The 17,309-nt window shown below is 52.5% G+C and overlaps 1 protein-coding gene across 4 annotated transcripts in view; it reads left to right on the top strand.

Annotated features, from left to right (window-relative positions):
- Positions 1–15,503, top strand: part of NCAM1 (neural cell adhesion molecule 1) — a 348,328-nt gene extending 332,825 nt beyond the window's left edge. For 2 of the 4 annotated variants that reach the window (XM_065944613.1, XM_065944612.1), the window contains exons 16-18: positions 8,678–8,885; positions 10,647–10,763; positions 14,006–15,503. In XM_065944613.1, the coding sequence (XP_065800685.1) occupies positions 8,678–8,885; positions 10,647–10,763; positions 14,006–14,117 (437 nt within the window). In that variant the 3' untranslated portion in view covers positions 14,118–15,503. Of the gene's footprint in view, positions 1–920; positions 3,225–8,677; positions 8,886–10,646; positions 10,764–11,746; positions 12,548–14,005 lie in introns of those variants that run through there. The other 2 variants (XM_065944611.1, XM_065944614.1) reach the window with 2 other exon arrangements.
- Positions 15,504–17,309: the final 1,806 nt, after the last annotated feature.

The raw sequence follows: 17,309 nt of genomic DNA, 5'->3' as shown, positions 1-17,309 counted from the left end.
CACTGTGTTTCAGATGCAGAAATTCTGGGGAGACCAGTTCCCCCTGAGTCCTGCCCATGGCGTGGTCAGAGCCCTTCTGGCTAATCTCCCAGGTGCCCAGTTAAAGGAGAGGAGGGACTGCTCACCTCGCCCACCAGGCCCCCAAGCTCTACTGCACAGGTCTTAGCAAGAGCTTTCCTGGTTAAGACTTCTCTGGGACCTGCGGATAAAGCCTCTGAATTACGAGATGTACGTTGATGGTGGAATTCTGTGGTCAGCGGGCGCTGGAGGTGAGAGGTGCAGAACCAGGTCCCCTTTAAGACTGCCAGGCGTGGGGTGGGCTTGTGCCGCAGGAAGAAGAGGCCGATGTTTTGCTGAGAAGTCAGCCCCGTGCCTGTGTTCAGTTTGTTTCCCATAGTACAGTGATCAGATATATCTCTGTCCCCACGTGTCAAAAGCTCTAGACCCGAAGGCTCCTGTCTATACCTTAGAGACCTCCCTTATCAAAGGTAACACTTTCCTAATCAGACTCCTATACTTGACTGTGGAGGCTTCTGTTCTCTCACTTGAATTTCATTTGCTCGCTGACCCCTAACCCCCGAATTCACCCTGCTGTGCTGCTTGTGGCCTTGCTGAGCTGCGGAACTGGCCTTATGGTGATAATACCGCACTGAACTCAGTCCTCTAACCTTTGTCAGCTTAATTTACAAAGTTGAATTAACCTTGGATTCTTGCGTTCTCTGTATTTGACCTAATTTTTTTTCTTTTTATCTATTTTTTTTTCTCTGTTTCTGTCTCTTCCTCCTCTTTCCTCCTCCCCACTCCCTTCCTGTGTCTGTCGTCACACATACCACCTTGGACGTCACTGGGACATCCGCACTGCCACATTTGTTTTTAAACAACCACATTCTCTCTGGGGACCCATTGCTTGGCACCTCCAGCGACCTTGGGAGGCTCCTCCGCATCCTACACCTTTGTCTCATTGCTTTTCTCTGCAGTGACTCTTCTCTTGCTCTGTTAGGAACTTGAACACACACACACAAAAATCTAAATTTGCTTAAAAAGCCCAGTTCCTATGAAAATGATCAGTGCCTCCCCCCCACCGCTTTGGAAGAATCTATCAGGACTGCCATGGCCATGCCAACAAGTTCTCTGTGGAAGAGGAAGGTTTGGCAATTGAAAACAAGCTGGACCTCCGGATATATTATTCCCACCCACAGATACGTTTGCGCCACTTCATACGGAGTTTGCCCCTTTTTTCGTAGAGTACAAAAATATTGCGAGCTCTTTTCTTTAGACCCTGTATGTATAAAAAGCATTACGCTAGGTTTTTACACGTAAAAACCTTGTCCGTAAAAACTTACAGACAAGTCTTTACACGTCTGCTACTGGTCGAATTTTTGGTTCTTACCTGAAGATGAGGCAGCAGAGCAAGGTTTCTAGGTACCCTCTAGAGCTTGCGTCAGACAGTTAAGACCACCCCCTGTGCCCACTCTAACCCCGTGCGCCTCCTCTGCCCTTCAGTAAGTAGTTGGCTTTGCTTACATCCAGTGCCCGTGGTAAGCCCACTGCAATCCACCAGAGCATTTTGCTGATCAGATGGGCACAGTTCAGTCACCCTGTTGCCCAGGCAGTGGACGAACTCCGATTTAATCAGGTATTTTCTGGGGCTGATCCAACATTCTGGGAGGCGCTTTGGTCCTGGTATTATAACCAGCACCTGACGCTCTTTAGGATGTGCCCAACACCTGTGGGCTCTGGAAGGTCGTGTCTCCCATTTGGGGTGACTCCTGCTGCCCGGCTAAAGATCAGCCACGGACCTCGTGTCTCAGCGGATGTGGTCCAGCTGTGACCCACCCTACTGCCTAAGCATCAGTCCCCCACATCGGAAGCATCCGCTGTGAACCTGGCCTGAGTCGCAGCCCCTCCCCACACACGCTCAGCAGAGCTGAAGGCGGGGCCAGCCCTGAGCATCAGTGAATCAGAGCTCAGCAAGCCTGTCCCATTTCCAGAGTGTCGCTAAGCCCACCCCACCACCACCCCATCGGTCAGTGGCTTCAGTGACAAGTTGCAAATTTTGGTAGGAGCCAGCTGCTCCTGTTGTTGGGGGTACACCCCATCCCCCACGTGCCCACAAGAGGAAGTGGGGCGTGTTCATTACAGTCCCCGTGGAGACGCCAGTCCAGTCGTAGCATCCGTGTCTGTGCTCGGGGGTCCTTCTTGTGGTCACATACCATTCCACGTATCTCATCTCTGAGCATCTCCACAGAAGTTTGGTTTTTGTTCTGTTTGGTTCCTTTAATTTTCAGTTCTGTTGTTTTTTAATTTTTGAAGACTAGCCTTTCCCTTTGGGAAGCCAACTGTGAGCCTATGATCTTCGGGGCGACGCTGCCCAAGTCGCTGGGCACAAACAGGCCCGTGTCCTTGGCGCTGGCAGTTTAGAGGGTCACGTGCAGACACCGGAGGCCCCACACTGCCCGTCGGCGAGGCCGGGCAGCGCCTCTCGCCCCAGCCCCGTCGGCCTGCAGCCCCACCACAAACCTCTCCCCTGGGGTCCTCCACCTCCAGTCCCACCGGGGCAGCAGGAGCAGACACGGCTCTTAGGCACAAGGAGAGGATTGCAAACAGGCCTGCATGCCTCTAGGCCCAGCATAGAATCCAGCGCCATCCGGAGGGCAAAGGAGGACGAGGTGATCCTCACACAGTGGCCCATCACTGGCTCCTGCTCTTGATATCCTCTTGGGCGGAAGTCACATATTCGCCCAGGAGGGCCCATCCCAGTCCCATAGGTGAGGACTCGAGCCAGTGTTTCTGAGGGGACTGCAGGGATCTGGCCCAAAGTGTGGGAAAGCCTGACGTCCATGAACCTGTCCCCTCAGCTCATCTGGGCCAGGCAGACCCCAGCTGAAGCAACTCCGGCATCCTTGCATTGGGCCCATTCTTACAGGTTCATGGTTTGTAAGGAATGCCCTTCGGGGGGCAGCATTTGGGCAACCCACCCCACCAGACGCTGAGTTCTCTCACAGTGGCTGCAGCCCCCAGCCCCTGAGACGGCTCCCTCTGCAGGAGGGCACGCTCACCACCCCGCTCAGCCACTCCCGCCCCGGCTCAGCGCTGCCCACGCTCCACACGCCGCAGGGCTTCTCTGCTCATTTTTGGAGTATTTATACGGCAGGTTTGGATGACGTTTTTCTACTAATAAGAATGCTAACATTGTTGTGCAGATAATCAGCAAGGCCTTGATGAAGTTTACACCTTTGCATTATTAAAGGAAATAACAGTTCATGTGAACTCACCAGTGTGTTTGGATTTTATTTGATAATGGTGTATTCTGCCAGAGTCCTTCACCTCCACTCACAGGGACCCACAGATTACTTTGATCCCCAGAGAACCATTTAAATGGGACCCCAGACTTGCAGCCTGCTGAGTGGAAGTCTAGCTGCTGGAGTCGCTTTTCCCTGCTAGGTTTTCTTAGCTCTCCTAAGTCAGAGCTGCTGTGTGGGGTCCTGCCTCCTTGGACTTTCCCCCAGGAGACGGGGAGGGGAAAGTGTCCTTGCAGAGCCGAGAAGGTCACCTTGGGGTCAGAGGCACGCTCTGAGCCACCAGATACATTACTCTGTTGCACGTTCTCTCGATTTCACGGCTCCCTTTACAACTTCATATCAAAGGCTGCACAGAGTGACCTGGTGACAGAGAGAATCGGAGAGAAGGGGCTCATTTGCAGACCCTACTCTGTTTATAATCACACTTATTTGGATGCCTCCTTAAAGCCCCGAGACCTAGCCATCTGTTCAGCAGACTCCGGGAAGGAACAAGCAGACAAGTAAGGTGTTCAGGAGGAAACTGGAACCTCAGCTCAATGAGGTTCCCGAGAGTCAGAGGAGGGAGACAGGCACGTCTTTCTGCACTGCCGTCCTGGGGCACAGTGACTGCGGCCCGGGGGTCATCTGCCAGGGCTGAGACTGCCTTCTCGTTTTGCGGCATTTAAGAGCGTGGGCACTTGGACGTCTCAGTCTTGGGCAAGCCAGGTCCCTGTTCAGTACCGATGCCCCCCAGGCCAGGAACCACAGCCGCTGAGCAGCCCTACATCATAGCCTCAAGGTTCAGGGCAGCTCAGAGCCCAGAGGTTGTGGAGAAATTGGTCCCCGGAGGCACTCTTTGTATCCAGAGAGGTCAGGGGAAGGTCACGAAAAGACCTCAGAAGTTGTTTTCTTTTTCCTTTTGTAAAATGTTAAGCAATATGTAGGAGATAACCTTTGTCCTTCTGGTTTCCTGAACTGAAAAATTCAGTAAAGGCCACCGAGAGGTAAAGAATGTTGGCTTGACTTGGATACTCTTTCATTTCCATTCCCAGTTTGTCTTTTATTTGCTTGCCATGTTGCACGGTAGTAAATATTCCACTTGCCAATGCAGGCGAATGTAAGGGACTCAGGCTCTATCTCTGGGTTGGGAAAATCCCCTGAAGTGAGGCAAGGCAACTCACTCCAATATTCTCATCTGGGAAATCCCACGGACAGAGGAGCCTGGCAGGCTGTAGTCCATGGGGTTGAAAAGAGCCGGACACAACTTAGTGACTAAAACAACAAAAAAGAGCCTTTATGTACGTTTTTTTGCAAAAGCACCACATACCCTTTCTTCAGCTTGAGGGACACCTCACTTCCTCTGTAAGTCTAGATTCTTAGTGGTAAAGTGAGTGATCCCTTGGGGACAAGTCTTTGCTCTCTTTCCATCCTTCAAATACATCAGTAATGTCAAGGCTACCAGGTAAGATTACACAGCTCATCCTTGAGTGGTGAGTCATAGGAACAACTGTTACTCATCATAATGCAAGGATGAGAAAAACCTAGAAAACAGTGGTCCTCAAGCTCTTAGTTGCATAAGAATCCCTGGGATGCTTGATCAAGTCCTGAGCCTGAGCCTCACCCCAGAGATTCTGATTTCCTAGAATGGGGGAACCCCCGAATCTGAATTCTTCACAAAGCACCCCAGGAATTTTGCTGCAAGTGGAGAAACATTATGCTAAAAGGTATTTATTTTTCAACTAGAGATAAAAATCACAAGAATCTGTGAATAAAGATGGGACCGACTAAGTGTTTCGGTCTTACAGGAAAAAGTCCCACGTGGTACACACTGTGGAGGAAATGGACATTAAGCAACCTATATCCTGTGCTGGAGGCCTTCCCAGGTGGTGCTAGTGATGAAGAACCCACCTGCCAATGCAGGAAACATAAGAGACACAGGTTTGATCCCCGGGTAGGGAAGATCCCCTGGAGGAGGGCTTGGCAACCCACTCCAGTATTCTTGCTAAAGAATCCCCCTGGACAGAGGAGCCTGGCGGGCTACAGTCCTTGGGGTCCCAAAGAGTCAGACACGACTGAAGCGACTTAGCAGGAGAAGCGTCCTTTGCTGAGAACTGTAGGACATCTAGCGTGCAATGACAGGCTCTTAGAGTTAAAGAGTGCTTGAAAACATCTTCTATCCCAGGCTCTGCCCAGTGCGGGAACCTCAGCCAAAGCGATATAGCATCCTGACCAGGGGGTCTTCCAGCCTCTGCTTAATGCCTCTGGCAACAGGGAGCTCATCTTCCGAGGCAGCTCATACCATGTCTGAAGACCTCTTATTTGCTAGTTCTTTCTCATATGAGCTGAAGTTTGCCTGCCACCCCCTTTATTTCCATCCACTGGGGGCCCTTGTTGAGACTACCTCTTCCTTCTCGTGACATATCTTTAAGTATTTGGAGGCAGAGTTCTCATCTCCAAGGCTAAACACTGCTCATTTATGGTGCAGCAAATATTCTGTAAACATTTCTTGTAAGTTGAGTTGTGTTACTTTCCGGGGAGACGAGATACTCAGAGACAAATGTGCCTGCTAGGTTATTCTAGAGGGTGGGGCAGCCACATAAACAGCCCATCAATGGGGATTTCCCTGGTCGTCCAGTGGTTAAGACTCAGTACTTCCACTGCAGGGAGTGTGGGTTCAATCCTTGGTCCAGGAACCAGGATTCTGCATGCTGCACGGTGTGGGGAAAAAAAAAAAATCTGTTCATGTCAATGAACAGAAAATGGCAGATGGAAATAGTAGTAAGAAGGGAATTGTTGTTTAGTCACTAAATTGTTGTTTGGTCGCTGTGTCTCAAACTTTTTGTGACCCCATGGACTGTAGCCCAGCAGGCTTCTCTGTTCATGGGATTTTCCAGGCAAGAATACTGGAGTAGGTTGCCATTTCTTTCTCCAGGGGAATCTTCCTGATCCAGGGATTGAACCCACGTCTCCTGAATTGCAGGCAGATTCCTTACCACTAAGTCACCTGTAAAGTCAAGAAGGGAATAAAACAGAGTAATGTGGTAGATACGGGTAGAAAGTGCCCTGAGTTATGACGGTCAGAGGCGTGGGAGAGTCCACGGCATGTATGGGACCTATTAGACCAGGGAAAGCAATTTGAATCTTATGTCAAATGAGAGGGAAGACCTCTTACCCTGCCTTCTGTTTTATATCAGTCTTATTGCCCTCCTGGCCCTTCCCCAAACGTCTCGTGATGTTGGCCTTGGCCTTCCAAGCCATGCAGCCCTCCAGAGGGTCTGCTGAGCCCAGGGCATGGGTGGATAATGGCTGCCTCTCCCACACAGACCACTTTGCGGTGGTTTGTTTTCCTTCCTTAGAGACGTGACTAGTCCCCTAAAACTATATTTGTGTATCAACCTCAGAACATGGTGTTAGGGCCTTTGAGTCCAAAAGTACAGACATTCTTTCCCTGCAGTAATACCTTAGGCTCCTTCTGCAGGAAGTAGGCAGTTAACACCTATTGGGTACAGAGGTCAGGAAACCACAGTGGGCTCCAGCCCTGAGTCACGGGGTGGGGAGGAAACCCAAGGCCGTTATTTCTTCTTGTTCGGGGAAGCAACTTTGGGATTCTGAAGACCAGCAAGGCCTGCACTGCTGTTTCTTTCCTTTTGTGTGTGGATGTGTGAGCCCTTGGAGAGGTAGAGTGGACGGTGTGGTGCTGGGGAGATCAACTCTAAGTGACCATAGGAACCCAAGGTCAATTTCCTGCTGCTGAAGCCTAGAGACAGAGTGACCAGAGCTGGATGCCCTGAGCGTGGAGGCAGTCGCCAGACTCGGGTCTTCCTGAGAAATAGGCCGTGTCTTCAGTCCTGGGTTGAAAGGGGCCAGTGGGAGAGCCTGGCGAGGGGCTGGGAAGCAAAGGAGACCAAAATATTCAAGATCCTAGGCGGCTCCTCTGGTGCAGAAAGTAGGTTGTCAGTGGTCATCTCTTAGCTGCTTGACTGGTGGCCCAGACCCTGAACTGAAGTTAGAAATAAGGACCATCAGGATGGGACAGCTGTTAAAGGAGCCCCACCGTGCCTAATCAGGGCTCTGGGACACAGGAACACAGACCCAGGAACACAGACCACGTGCAGAAAGAGGATGTGTTCCATCTCCATCACCCTGGGTTACCTGTTCCTTCCGTGAACTGGCTTGTGATGTGGCCGGCAGCCCCCCAGGCAAAGGCCTCGGGAGACCCAGGTTGTGTTGGCCACAGTTCCTGCCTCCGGTCCACAGACGGGTCATCCCAGTTGGTCTGGAGGACACAGGAAGCTTCAGACAAGGTCTGGTGGTGGGATGATGCTGCTGTCCTTCTGGAACCCTGTCCTCCCAGAAGAGGAAAGTGAAACAGACTTTTCAGTCTGAGGCCATGGTTCCACACTGGCTTCCACAGAGCTCTGCATGGGCCCTTGCTTCCCCCCAGCACAGCCTCTGCCTTTCTGAAGCTGGTGGGAACCCCCAGGCAATCCGGGGTTCACCGCAGGCACCTAGCACAAACCACAGGAGGTGCTCTGGAGCTGAGCCTGGGGTCCTTCCGTGACACCACAAGTAGCCCAGGGCCCTGGAGTATTCTAGGGGGATGCCAGGGAGTAAGACACAGAGGTGGTCATTCGAGTGGGTCCAGCCAGAGCAGGGATGCTGGGCATTGCTCGACTGTGAGATGATGTGTTTGTCTTGTGGTGGGCACGTGTCCCGTGTGAGTGGGCCTGCCATTGCGGGAGTGTTTCTCTGGGTGAGTCTGCTGGGTTTCCAGAAGTCTAATCCAAGCGGGCCTGGCTCCCAGATGGTGAGTATTCCCAGACCTTCTACCTTGCCCAGTGGGCCTGGGGAGACCCCCATGTCTCCAGAGCACGGGGGCTTCAATCCATCTTCCTAGTGCAGTGAAGGAAGATGTGGTCCAAAGTCGAGATCCTCTGGAGCAATTCTAAAGAGCAGGAAGGCACGGGGCATCTTGTCCCCGACATCCCCACAAGCCCAAAAGGAGCCCTGGGGACCCTCCACTCCCCCATCTGAGACCCTCTGCCCCTATCTGGGACCCTGTCCCGGGCAGCTCCCAGGGCTCCCGGGGAGACCAGCCGAGTGCAGGCTGAGACCAGAGGCAGAGACGTGATGCGAGTCTGGGCTCCTGTCCGGGCTGGTGGCTCCCTCATGCCCCGTCCCCTGGTCTGAGAGCAGGCTGCCACTCCTCTGTCTTGAAGATAGGAAGAGACCCTGATGTCTCAACCCCCAGAAGGCCCAGGGACGGTGGCACTCTGGACACAAATGCCGTGGCCGTCCAGCGGGCTCCACCCCACCCCCAGGGCTGTTGCTCTGCAGGTCCGGGTTTGCATCTGCAGGTACTAACCACCCCCATCCCTCTCTTCCTCCCACCCAAGCCAACGGCAGCCCCACCTCGGGCCTGAGCACTGGCGCCATCGTGGGCATCCTTGTTGTGACCTTCGTCCTGCTCCTGGTGGCCGTGGACGTCACCTGCTACTTCCTGAACAAGTGCGGCCTGCTCATGTGCATCGCTGTCAACCTGTGTGGCAAAGCCGGGCCCGGAGCCAAGGGCAAGGACATGGAGGAGGGCAAAGCCGCCTTCTCGTGAGTGCAGACCTGCCCCCCCACCCTCCGCTAAGCACGCAGGCTGGGGCCCCCGTCAGGGAGCCACCTCAGCCTTCCCATTGCAAGCCCCAAGGGAAGCAAGGCCTTAGAGAAATGTTAAAAGCAGACACCTGAACCCAACCCCACATCTAGAATCTCATAGAGATTCCCTATGCAGATCAAAATGAGGGGTGTGGTCAGAGCCTAGCCTGGAGGGGAGCTGCCGTGGAGAGACCCACTTGCCTTGTCGCCATCCATGCCTCCGTCACTCACCAGATATTTACGGAGCAGCAGCTGCTGTGGGCATGCGCCGTCGCCCAGTGCTAGGGAGCGCAGTGAGCAAAACAGATGAAAATGCCTGTCCTCCTGGAGGACGATCCACACAGAAACTCTGCTCCAGCATCTGTGGAGAAACAGATCTTGAGCCAAATAGAGGAAACCTCACAGACTGTTGGCAGGCAGGGCTGAGCCGGAGCAAGGTCAGAAAGGACAGAGCAAGGCAATAGGTTGTCAGCACCATCCCATGCCAGGCACTGTGTATACACATACGTGTGCATACACATATACTATTACATGCATCATATACATGCTTGCTGCTGCTAAGTCACTTCAGTCGTGTCCGACTCTGTGTGACCCCATAGACGGCAGCCCACCAGGCTCCTCCGTCCATGGGATCTTCCAGGCAAGAACACTGGAGTGGGTTGCCATTGCCTTCTCCAATATACATGCTTACTCATACACATATGTGTTTGTACTTGCATACACATACATCACATACGTGTACTACAGTATGTGCATGTAGATGCATCATATACACATACATTGTTTTTGTTTAGTCTCTTAGGAAGTTGAATCATGTCCAACTATTTTGCGACCCCGTGGACTGTCGCCCACCAGGCTCCTCTGTGGGAGATTCTCCAGGCAAGAGCACTGGAGTGGGTTGCCATTCCCTTCTCCAGGGAATCTTACCAACCCAGGGATTGAACCCGAGTCTCCTGCATTGGCAGGGGGATTCTTTACCATTGTGCCACCATGGAAGTCCATATAGGTAGACACACACGTATACATGTGTGTACTTACATGTGCACATTCTTATACACGCATATCCGTGTACATACTTACATATACATATATGTGTGCATGTTTACATATACTTGCAAATAGAGGTACATGTGCAAACTTACATATACATATACTTATATATGTATCATATACATGTATATACTCAGGTGTTCATGTACATTTTTACCTAAATGTATATATATGTACATATACTTAAATATGCACATCCTTATATATACTTATATATATACATGCATCATAGACTTGTGTATACTTATATATACTTACACTTGTACGTACATGATATACTTGTTCATTCTTACATATACACATAGGTATGCATATACGTATTTACCGTGTATACACACATAGATGACTTGAGCACTAATCTGTGCCAGGTGCTTTCCTCAATACTTTATATTCATTGTCTCAGTTAATGTTCAAACATCTAGGCAAGTAGAGACTGTACTTGCCGCATTTACAGCTGAGGACACAGGCATGGGTGAGCAGATGAGGTGCCTAGGGTCACGCAGCTGGCAGGAACGGGGGCTGAGATACAGCCCTGGGCTCTGGCTCTGGATGCACCGCCCCCCCGCCAGCCTGGGGCTGGGCGCAGGTACCCGAGTGTGGCTGGCTTCCCTGGGAGCCCCCTGCCTCCCCCAGCTCCCCGGGATGGAACCAGCGGCGCTCTCTCCACAGGAAAGACGAGTCCAAGGAGCCCATTGTGGAGGTGCGAACAGAGGAGGAGCGGACCCCGAACCACGACGGAGGGAAACACACGGAGCCCAATGAGACCACGCCGCTGACGGAGCCCGAGTACGTGGGCGGGTGGGGCCGGGCCCCCCCTGGCAGAGCCCCACACCCGCCTCAGCGCCCTACCCACACCTCCGCGCTTCCCGCTGGCGACTCCGGGCCCGGCATCACCGGCCAGAATTCTGGAGTCCTGGGCCAGGAATGCCTGATCCCACTCTCCTCAGAGAGGAGGCATTCGTGGTCCTATCTGGGTGACTGTGGGTGACCTTAAAGAGCTCTGTGCATCAGTGGGATCCCTAGACCCTGGGCCCAGGTCACACACACACACGCACACCCCGGAAATGACTCAAGGAGACAAAACGTCACTGAGAGAGCTTAGCAGATTCTGTTTAGGATTTCCAAGAATTTTAGGGTTTTCTGCCTTTCTTCCTAAACGGGTGAGGGAAGCTGGGAACCTAGAAAAGCCTGGCCCTGCTGGTCTCTTAAACCTTGAGGACCCTCAGTCAGCAGGCGCGTCCAGCTTTGGGTGTCATGAATGCCAGGCTGTCGTGGGTACCGTGGGTTTGAAGGGAGTGGAGTTTGATGGAAGCGCAGAATCTCTGGCTGGACAGCGCCCCAGCCCTGAGGGGCCACGCGGAACCCCTCTCTGTGGGGCGGCTGGGCCCGATTCCCCAGGAACCTCAGATGCCTGCGGTGGTGGACGCTGAGCTCAGCTGGCCTCTCCCCGGGCAGGGGCGTGAGCAGAGCTCTGCAAGGCCCGCTGCAGATGTAGGTACAGGCAGCCCCAGGCAGGCGGCGGGGAGTCGGCAGGGAGGAAGGCGAGAGGCCCCCGCCAGGTGCCACGTTCTCTGTTGTCTCCTGTGTCCTCTTCTGCCCACCCGGGCCTGTGCTGCCTCCCGCGCCCTCCTCTCTCTCTGGGCCTGTGTCTTGCCTGTGCGTCCCCGCATGCCCGCCCTCGGCCCCCGCCTTGGCCTCCGCCCTGTCTTAGCTTCTCTGTCTGTCTCAGCTTCATCGTCTATCTCTTCTACTTCCTGTCCTCCCCGCAGGCTGCCTGCTGACACCACAGCCACTGTCGAGGACATGCTGCCTTCTGTCACCACCGTCACCGCTAACTCTGACACTATCACCGAAACCTTTGCCACTGCTCAGAACAGCCCCACCAGTGAGACCACCACCCTGACCTCCAGTATCGCCCCCCCGGTCGCAGCCACCCCTGATTCAAACTCTGTGCCCGCCGGCCAGGCCACCCCGTCCAAGGGGTCCGGCGTCTCTGCCGCCTCCCCGGCCCCGGCCCCGGCCCCCAAGATCGCACCCCTCGTTGACCTGAGCGACCCTCCCGCCCCGGCCCCGGCCGCCAGCAACCTGTCCTCTAGCGTGCTGGCCAACCAGGGGGCCGTGCTCAGCCCCAGCGCCCCGGCCAGCTCGGGCGAGGCCCCCAAGGCCCCTCCAGCCAGCAAGGCCGTCTCCCCGTCGGCAGCCAGTCCCCTGGCAGCAGCCCCGACGGCCCCCGCCCCGGAAGCCCCCCAGGCCAAGCAGGAGGCTCCCGGCACCAAAGGTCCGGACCCCGAGCCCACCCAGCCGGGCGCCTCGAAGAGCCCACCCGAGGCCGCCAGGGCCCTCGCCAGCCCGAAGAGCGAGGCGGCCTCCGTCAGCACCACAAACCCTGCCCAGGGCGAGGACTTTAAAACGGACGAAGGGACCTTCAAGACCCCAGATATTGACCTTGCCAAGGATGTTTTTGCAGCCCTGGGCTCTCCTGCTCCCGCCGCTGGGGCCGGTGGACAAGCCTCTGAGCTTGCTCCTTCCACGGCCGACGGCGCTCTTCCGCCTGCACCAGCCAAGACCGAGTACGGCCTCTCTCTGTCCGCTGTCTTCGGGTGGTGTCCGTGGTGGTGTGCGTCTGTGCTGTGTCCTTGTTAGCTGTGTCTGCAGCCTCATCCAGGGCTTCTCGGAGGCGACCGTCAGCCAGGGGCTGGGCCAAGGCAGAGAGCGGGCGACAGGCAGGCAGCCGCCTGCTGACTAATTAGGCCGTGTTAATTACGTCTTATCCTTATCATCCTAGCGGTGGCATCTCTTGTCCCTTGAGGAGCCCTTGCATTTGGGTCGCTGATGAGCATAGCTTGGGAAGTGAGCTAAGGAGGCCACGGTGCCCTGATCGGCCACCCTAGGGCCCACGGGCGGGGTGTCATCCAGGGCCAAGGCCAAGTTCCCACCAGCATGGCACCGTGGTGCAGGCAGTGAAGAGGCAGACCCTGAGGCTTGGCGGGGGGTGGGTAGGATCTGATCCAGAAGCCCCCAAGACACCCCAGCCCGGAAACCCACACACCCAACCCACCTGCTTCTGCTGCTCCTGCCCCGAGTGACTCAGGAGACTCAAGCTCTCAAGCCCTGAAAGAGGGCCGGGTTTCCCAAGTTCAAGGCCAGGTCCTTCAGTGTACAGGTTTCTTAAATGTGAGGCCAGCGTGCAGGGGCACCAGCTGGGCCTGAAGTCTGAGCCTCCTCTGGTGCGCCCTTAGACCAGCTTCTCACTCCCGGGACTGACTGGAGCCAGGAACGACTGAGTCAGATGGAGGTTTTTACAGAGGCTTCTTGGCTGCTCCCAGATAAGCTGGGGTGCTGCCACCCAGAGTGACAGGGGGGACCCTCACCAGGAACCCTGAGTCTGTAGGGAAATAAAAGGACGGCCCTGCCCACCCAACCCCACTCAGCTCCCCTGGAGCCTGGCAGCCCACTCCAGCTCTCACCAGACTCCCATGGAAAACTGCCGTGGTAACAAACAGCATCTGCTTATCCTGCCAGGGGAAAGCCCCACAGAGGCATCATCAGGAAAGGCAGAGCACAGTGCGGTGGGAGTACAGACAGGCAAGCACAGGCGGTTTGCAGAGGGTCCCCTGGAATCGGTACCGGGGAGCCCAACACACGCATCGTTTAGACCAAGCTGGGCAGCTGCTGCTGCAGCAGCCGTGCAGGGTGAGAGGAGGCTGCTCCCGACACACTTCCACACTCCAGGTAAAGCTGGAGCCCCCCCACATCAGGCCAGGGCTAGAAGGGCGCCTTCCTCTGATTCATCGGCTCTCCGCTTTGGCTGCACATCTAGAACCACTTGGGTGCTTTTAAAAGTCACCACATTCTGACCCAGGAGACCAGGATTTCTGGGGACACGGCCCAGGGTCAGTGATTTTCAGGGGCTCCAGGTGATCCGAACATGCAGCTGAAGTTGGAGTCCAGTGCTCTTTTGAGGGACTGGCTGGAGGGTGGCTTACGGCAGACCGTGATCTCAGTGCTGTTTTCCCAATTCTCCACAGGAAGGGTCCCGTAGAAGCAAAGCCGGAGACAGAAACGAAGCCAGCGCCAGCCGAAGTCCAGACGGTCCCCAACGATGCCACACAAACAAAGGAGAACGAGAGCAAAGCGTGATGGGTGACGAGACACCAGCAAAGATCAAAATAAAAAGTGACACAACAGCTTCACCAGAGCATCTCCAATATCTCACACACACACACATACACACACACACACACACACACACACACACACACGTCTCATTCCTCTAGTGTCTTTTGCCTTTAAAAAAAAAAAAAAACTAAGCAGATCAACATGGGATCTCCTTTTTGTAGATTTATAGAAAGGGTCCCTTTGTTGCGCACTCACTTGTAAGAAAACGAGACAAAAACGTGAAACCCACAGCCAAACTAGGACACTCGGTTCCCTGAAACCATTTAAAAATCAAACAAAAGGACCCCAAATTAAGAATCTAGGAAGCTCAGAAGAAAAAAGAATCTAGGTTCAGGATTTTGGTGTTGCCGAACCGGCACAGACTGGGTTCAGAGAAATAACTTCCAGACGCTAAGACTAACCGAATGAACAAAGTCCAAGTTTATTTTTCTACTTTCAGTCGAGTTTGAACTCTGTAAAACCTCATAAATAAGTTATAATTTCTGTTCACTTTGTATTTGTTCAGTATGCAAAGTGTGTCCCCCTTCCTAGCTGAATTCAATTCCCACATAGACTCTTGTTTTGTAGGAAGAATGCCAAATGCAGCTTCTGGGGGTAGATCTCAATTTGCAGTATTCGGATTTCTTTTCTTTCTCCTTTTTTTTTTTTTCCTTTCTGCCAACTTTGCTTTCCAGTGTTTACAAGGTGACAAATGTTTGACTTCAGTTGTGTTTCGATGTCCATGTAAAATAGCTGCCTTTTTTTTTTTTTTTTTTTTTTAAGTTACAAATACTGCCTAGAGGTGTAGGATCCTCCCAGGACAACTTTACAAAATCTAATTGTTTACAGTGGCTCTTCCCCCTCTTCTGATTTGAAATTTTTGCCTGTGTGCGACTCAGGTGAAAATCCATCTCGTTCTGGAACGGTTTTGCTTTTGGGTTTTCGGTTCCGTTTGTTTTTTTTGTTTGTTCCTTGGGGGTTAGACCACTTCTGATTAGCGACCACCTGCCCGTATCTGTGAAAAGGATCTGCTCCCCAGGCGTCCCCACCCTTCCTTTTGAAGGACTCTTAGGCTTTGTTGAATGAAGCAGAGAAGATTGTATAGTCGGGGCTGGTCTTGGTGAACACACATTTTTACCCCAAACATCCCCTTTTTTGTAGAAAGCCAAATAAAATATATACATACAATTTCCTTTTGAGCCCAGAATCTAGATTTGAGCGGAAGAGCATGTGTGCTTCAGGGAATTAGTGTCTTTTTTGGAAATCTGTTGAAGTAAAATAACATCAGCGTTCTGTTCACTTAGGCAGCATTTGTAGAAACAAAAGAAAAAAAAAAAACCAACCTGCTGTCTGGAGTCATAAGACAACTTTTCCTGGATTGGAAACCAAGTGGGGGCAAAAAAAATACAGAAACTTTAAGGGGGATGGGAGGGGGGAGAAGGGAAAAGCCAGCCCTTTGTATAGAAATTTTGCTTTTTTTTTTTCCTCATTCTACTTTAGAACTGCAAGCTTGTGCACTGTGGATGCGTGAATATTTTAGTGTGAAACGTGTTTTTGTCATAGTATTGAAATAAAACTTCAACATAGTTTGGTTGTGGAAGGTATAGCAGATAGTTCAGAAAAAAAAAAAAAACATTCAGGAAACAAAAAAAATAACTCTTAAAAGGAATTGAAGCCTTTAAACAAAGAATGAAATAGAAACGATGATGATAAAGATGATGCTAAGTCAACAGAAATGAGCACTCTGCGGGTACCTTTCCCAAGGTACAGAGGAAGCAGCCAGAGGTTAGGGTGGCAAGACTCCCTCTGCGTCCGTTCTGTGGGCCACACTCCCCCATGTTCTGACACTTCTGCAGTCTGGTCAGTGGCGCTATGCTAGATTATTTCAAACTGTGAAAAATAATGGTCTTGTCGTTTGCTCAGTGTGGGGTTATTTTGCATTTTCTCAGCTCCTGGGGATAGAAAGGGAGGATCCGGGTCTACACAGGTCTGGCCCTTTGACCTTAGGACTTGCACAAATCTTTGGTTCGAATGCACACGCCCCCAGGACGGAGACAGTGGTTAGGGCACGCAGCAGATGGGAGCTCCTGGGCGTCTGAGACAGAAGGGAGGGCCCAGCGGGGAGCGGGTGGGTGGGCTCCTCTGGTTCCCCAGGTTGTCAATGGAATCGATTCCTCATCTTGGGATGGTAATGGCTTCGACCACCTCAGCCAAGCCCACACTATACCTCACTGAGACTGTGCATCTCTCTTTAAGGGGTTGTGGTCAAGTGAACTGATTTTGATTCTGGTGGTTAGGAGGAGAAAGAGGTATGGTCGACCCTCAGATAACCTGGCCCAGTGCAGCTGACTCCCCACCCACCCCCTCCCCAGACCCCGGCTCTGCTGGAACCCCAAACTCTGCCAGCCTTTTGTTCTGCCTCTCTCCCGTCACACGTAGATTTGTCTCTGCATGCATGAGCTTTCCTTTCTTTGAAAAATAAAAAAACAAATCAGAGCAATGCTTTCTCTAAAATCATAGAGGGAGTCGCTTTATTTTCAAGACGTCGTATCTTTTATGTTAAGAGATAAAAGCTTATAGTTTTCCTTTTTTAATTTTTTGAAGGAGGGATCACCCTATCAGTTTCCACTGTCTGTGTGTCTATATGTGTATGTGCCATACATATGTATTCACATAAAGACCGGCGTGGCCAGGTTCTGCCAGAGGGGCACTCGGGTGCCACGCGTGGGGCCTCCGAACCCTGAAGGGCCGTAGTGTATATAATGCAGCTTTGAAGTGGAACGCGGTTTTCACACTTTTCTATGGAGCCTTCCAACTCCCAGGTTTTCACTGTAGGCTGTCTGTCTGGATGGTGGTTATCAGATCTGCATTAACATCTCTACCCAGCATTCCCGACTTCGGGGGCCTTCTCTCTTGTTACAAACTTTTTACCAAGTGAAACATCGATACCACCTTTGTTTCCATTCTCACTGGTGTAAATACTGAGTACTAACTGAGAATTTTGACTTTGCATTCTGTCAGAATACTTGTGTTCAATAAAAATTGAAAGAAAAAAAAAAAGCTGTTATGGCCCAACTGGAATTTATTTCAAGTCAAGGGACGTTTGTCATGTGAATTAAATGTGGAAATGACGCTGGTATGTTTTTTAACACCAGTAAAACCCAGGGTCCCGAG

This window comes from Muntiacus reevesi, chromosome 9 (genome assembly GCF_963930625.1).
Source record: "Muntiacus reevesi chromosome 9, mMunRee1.1, whole genome shotgun sequence".
NCBI classification, from domain to species: Eukaryota; Metazoa; Chordata; class Mammalia; order Artiodactyla; family Cervidae; genus Muntiacus; species Muntiacus reevesi.
Note: the sequence above shows the minus strand (reverse complement) of the source record. Positions and strands in the feature narration are given on the sequence as shown.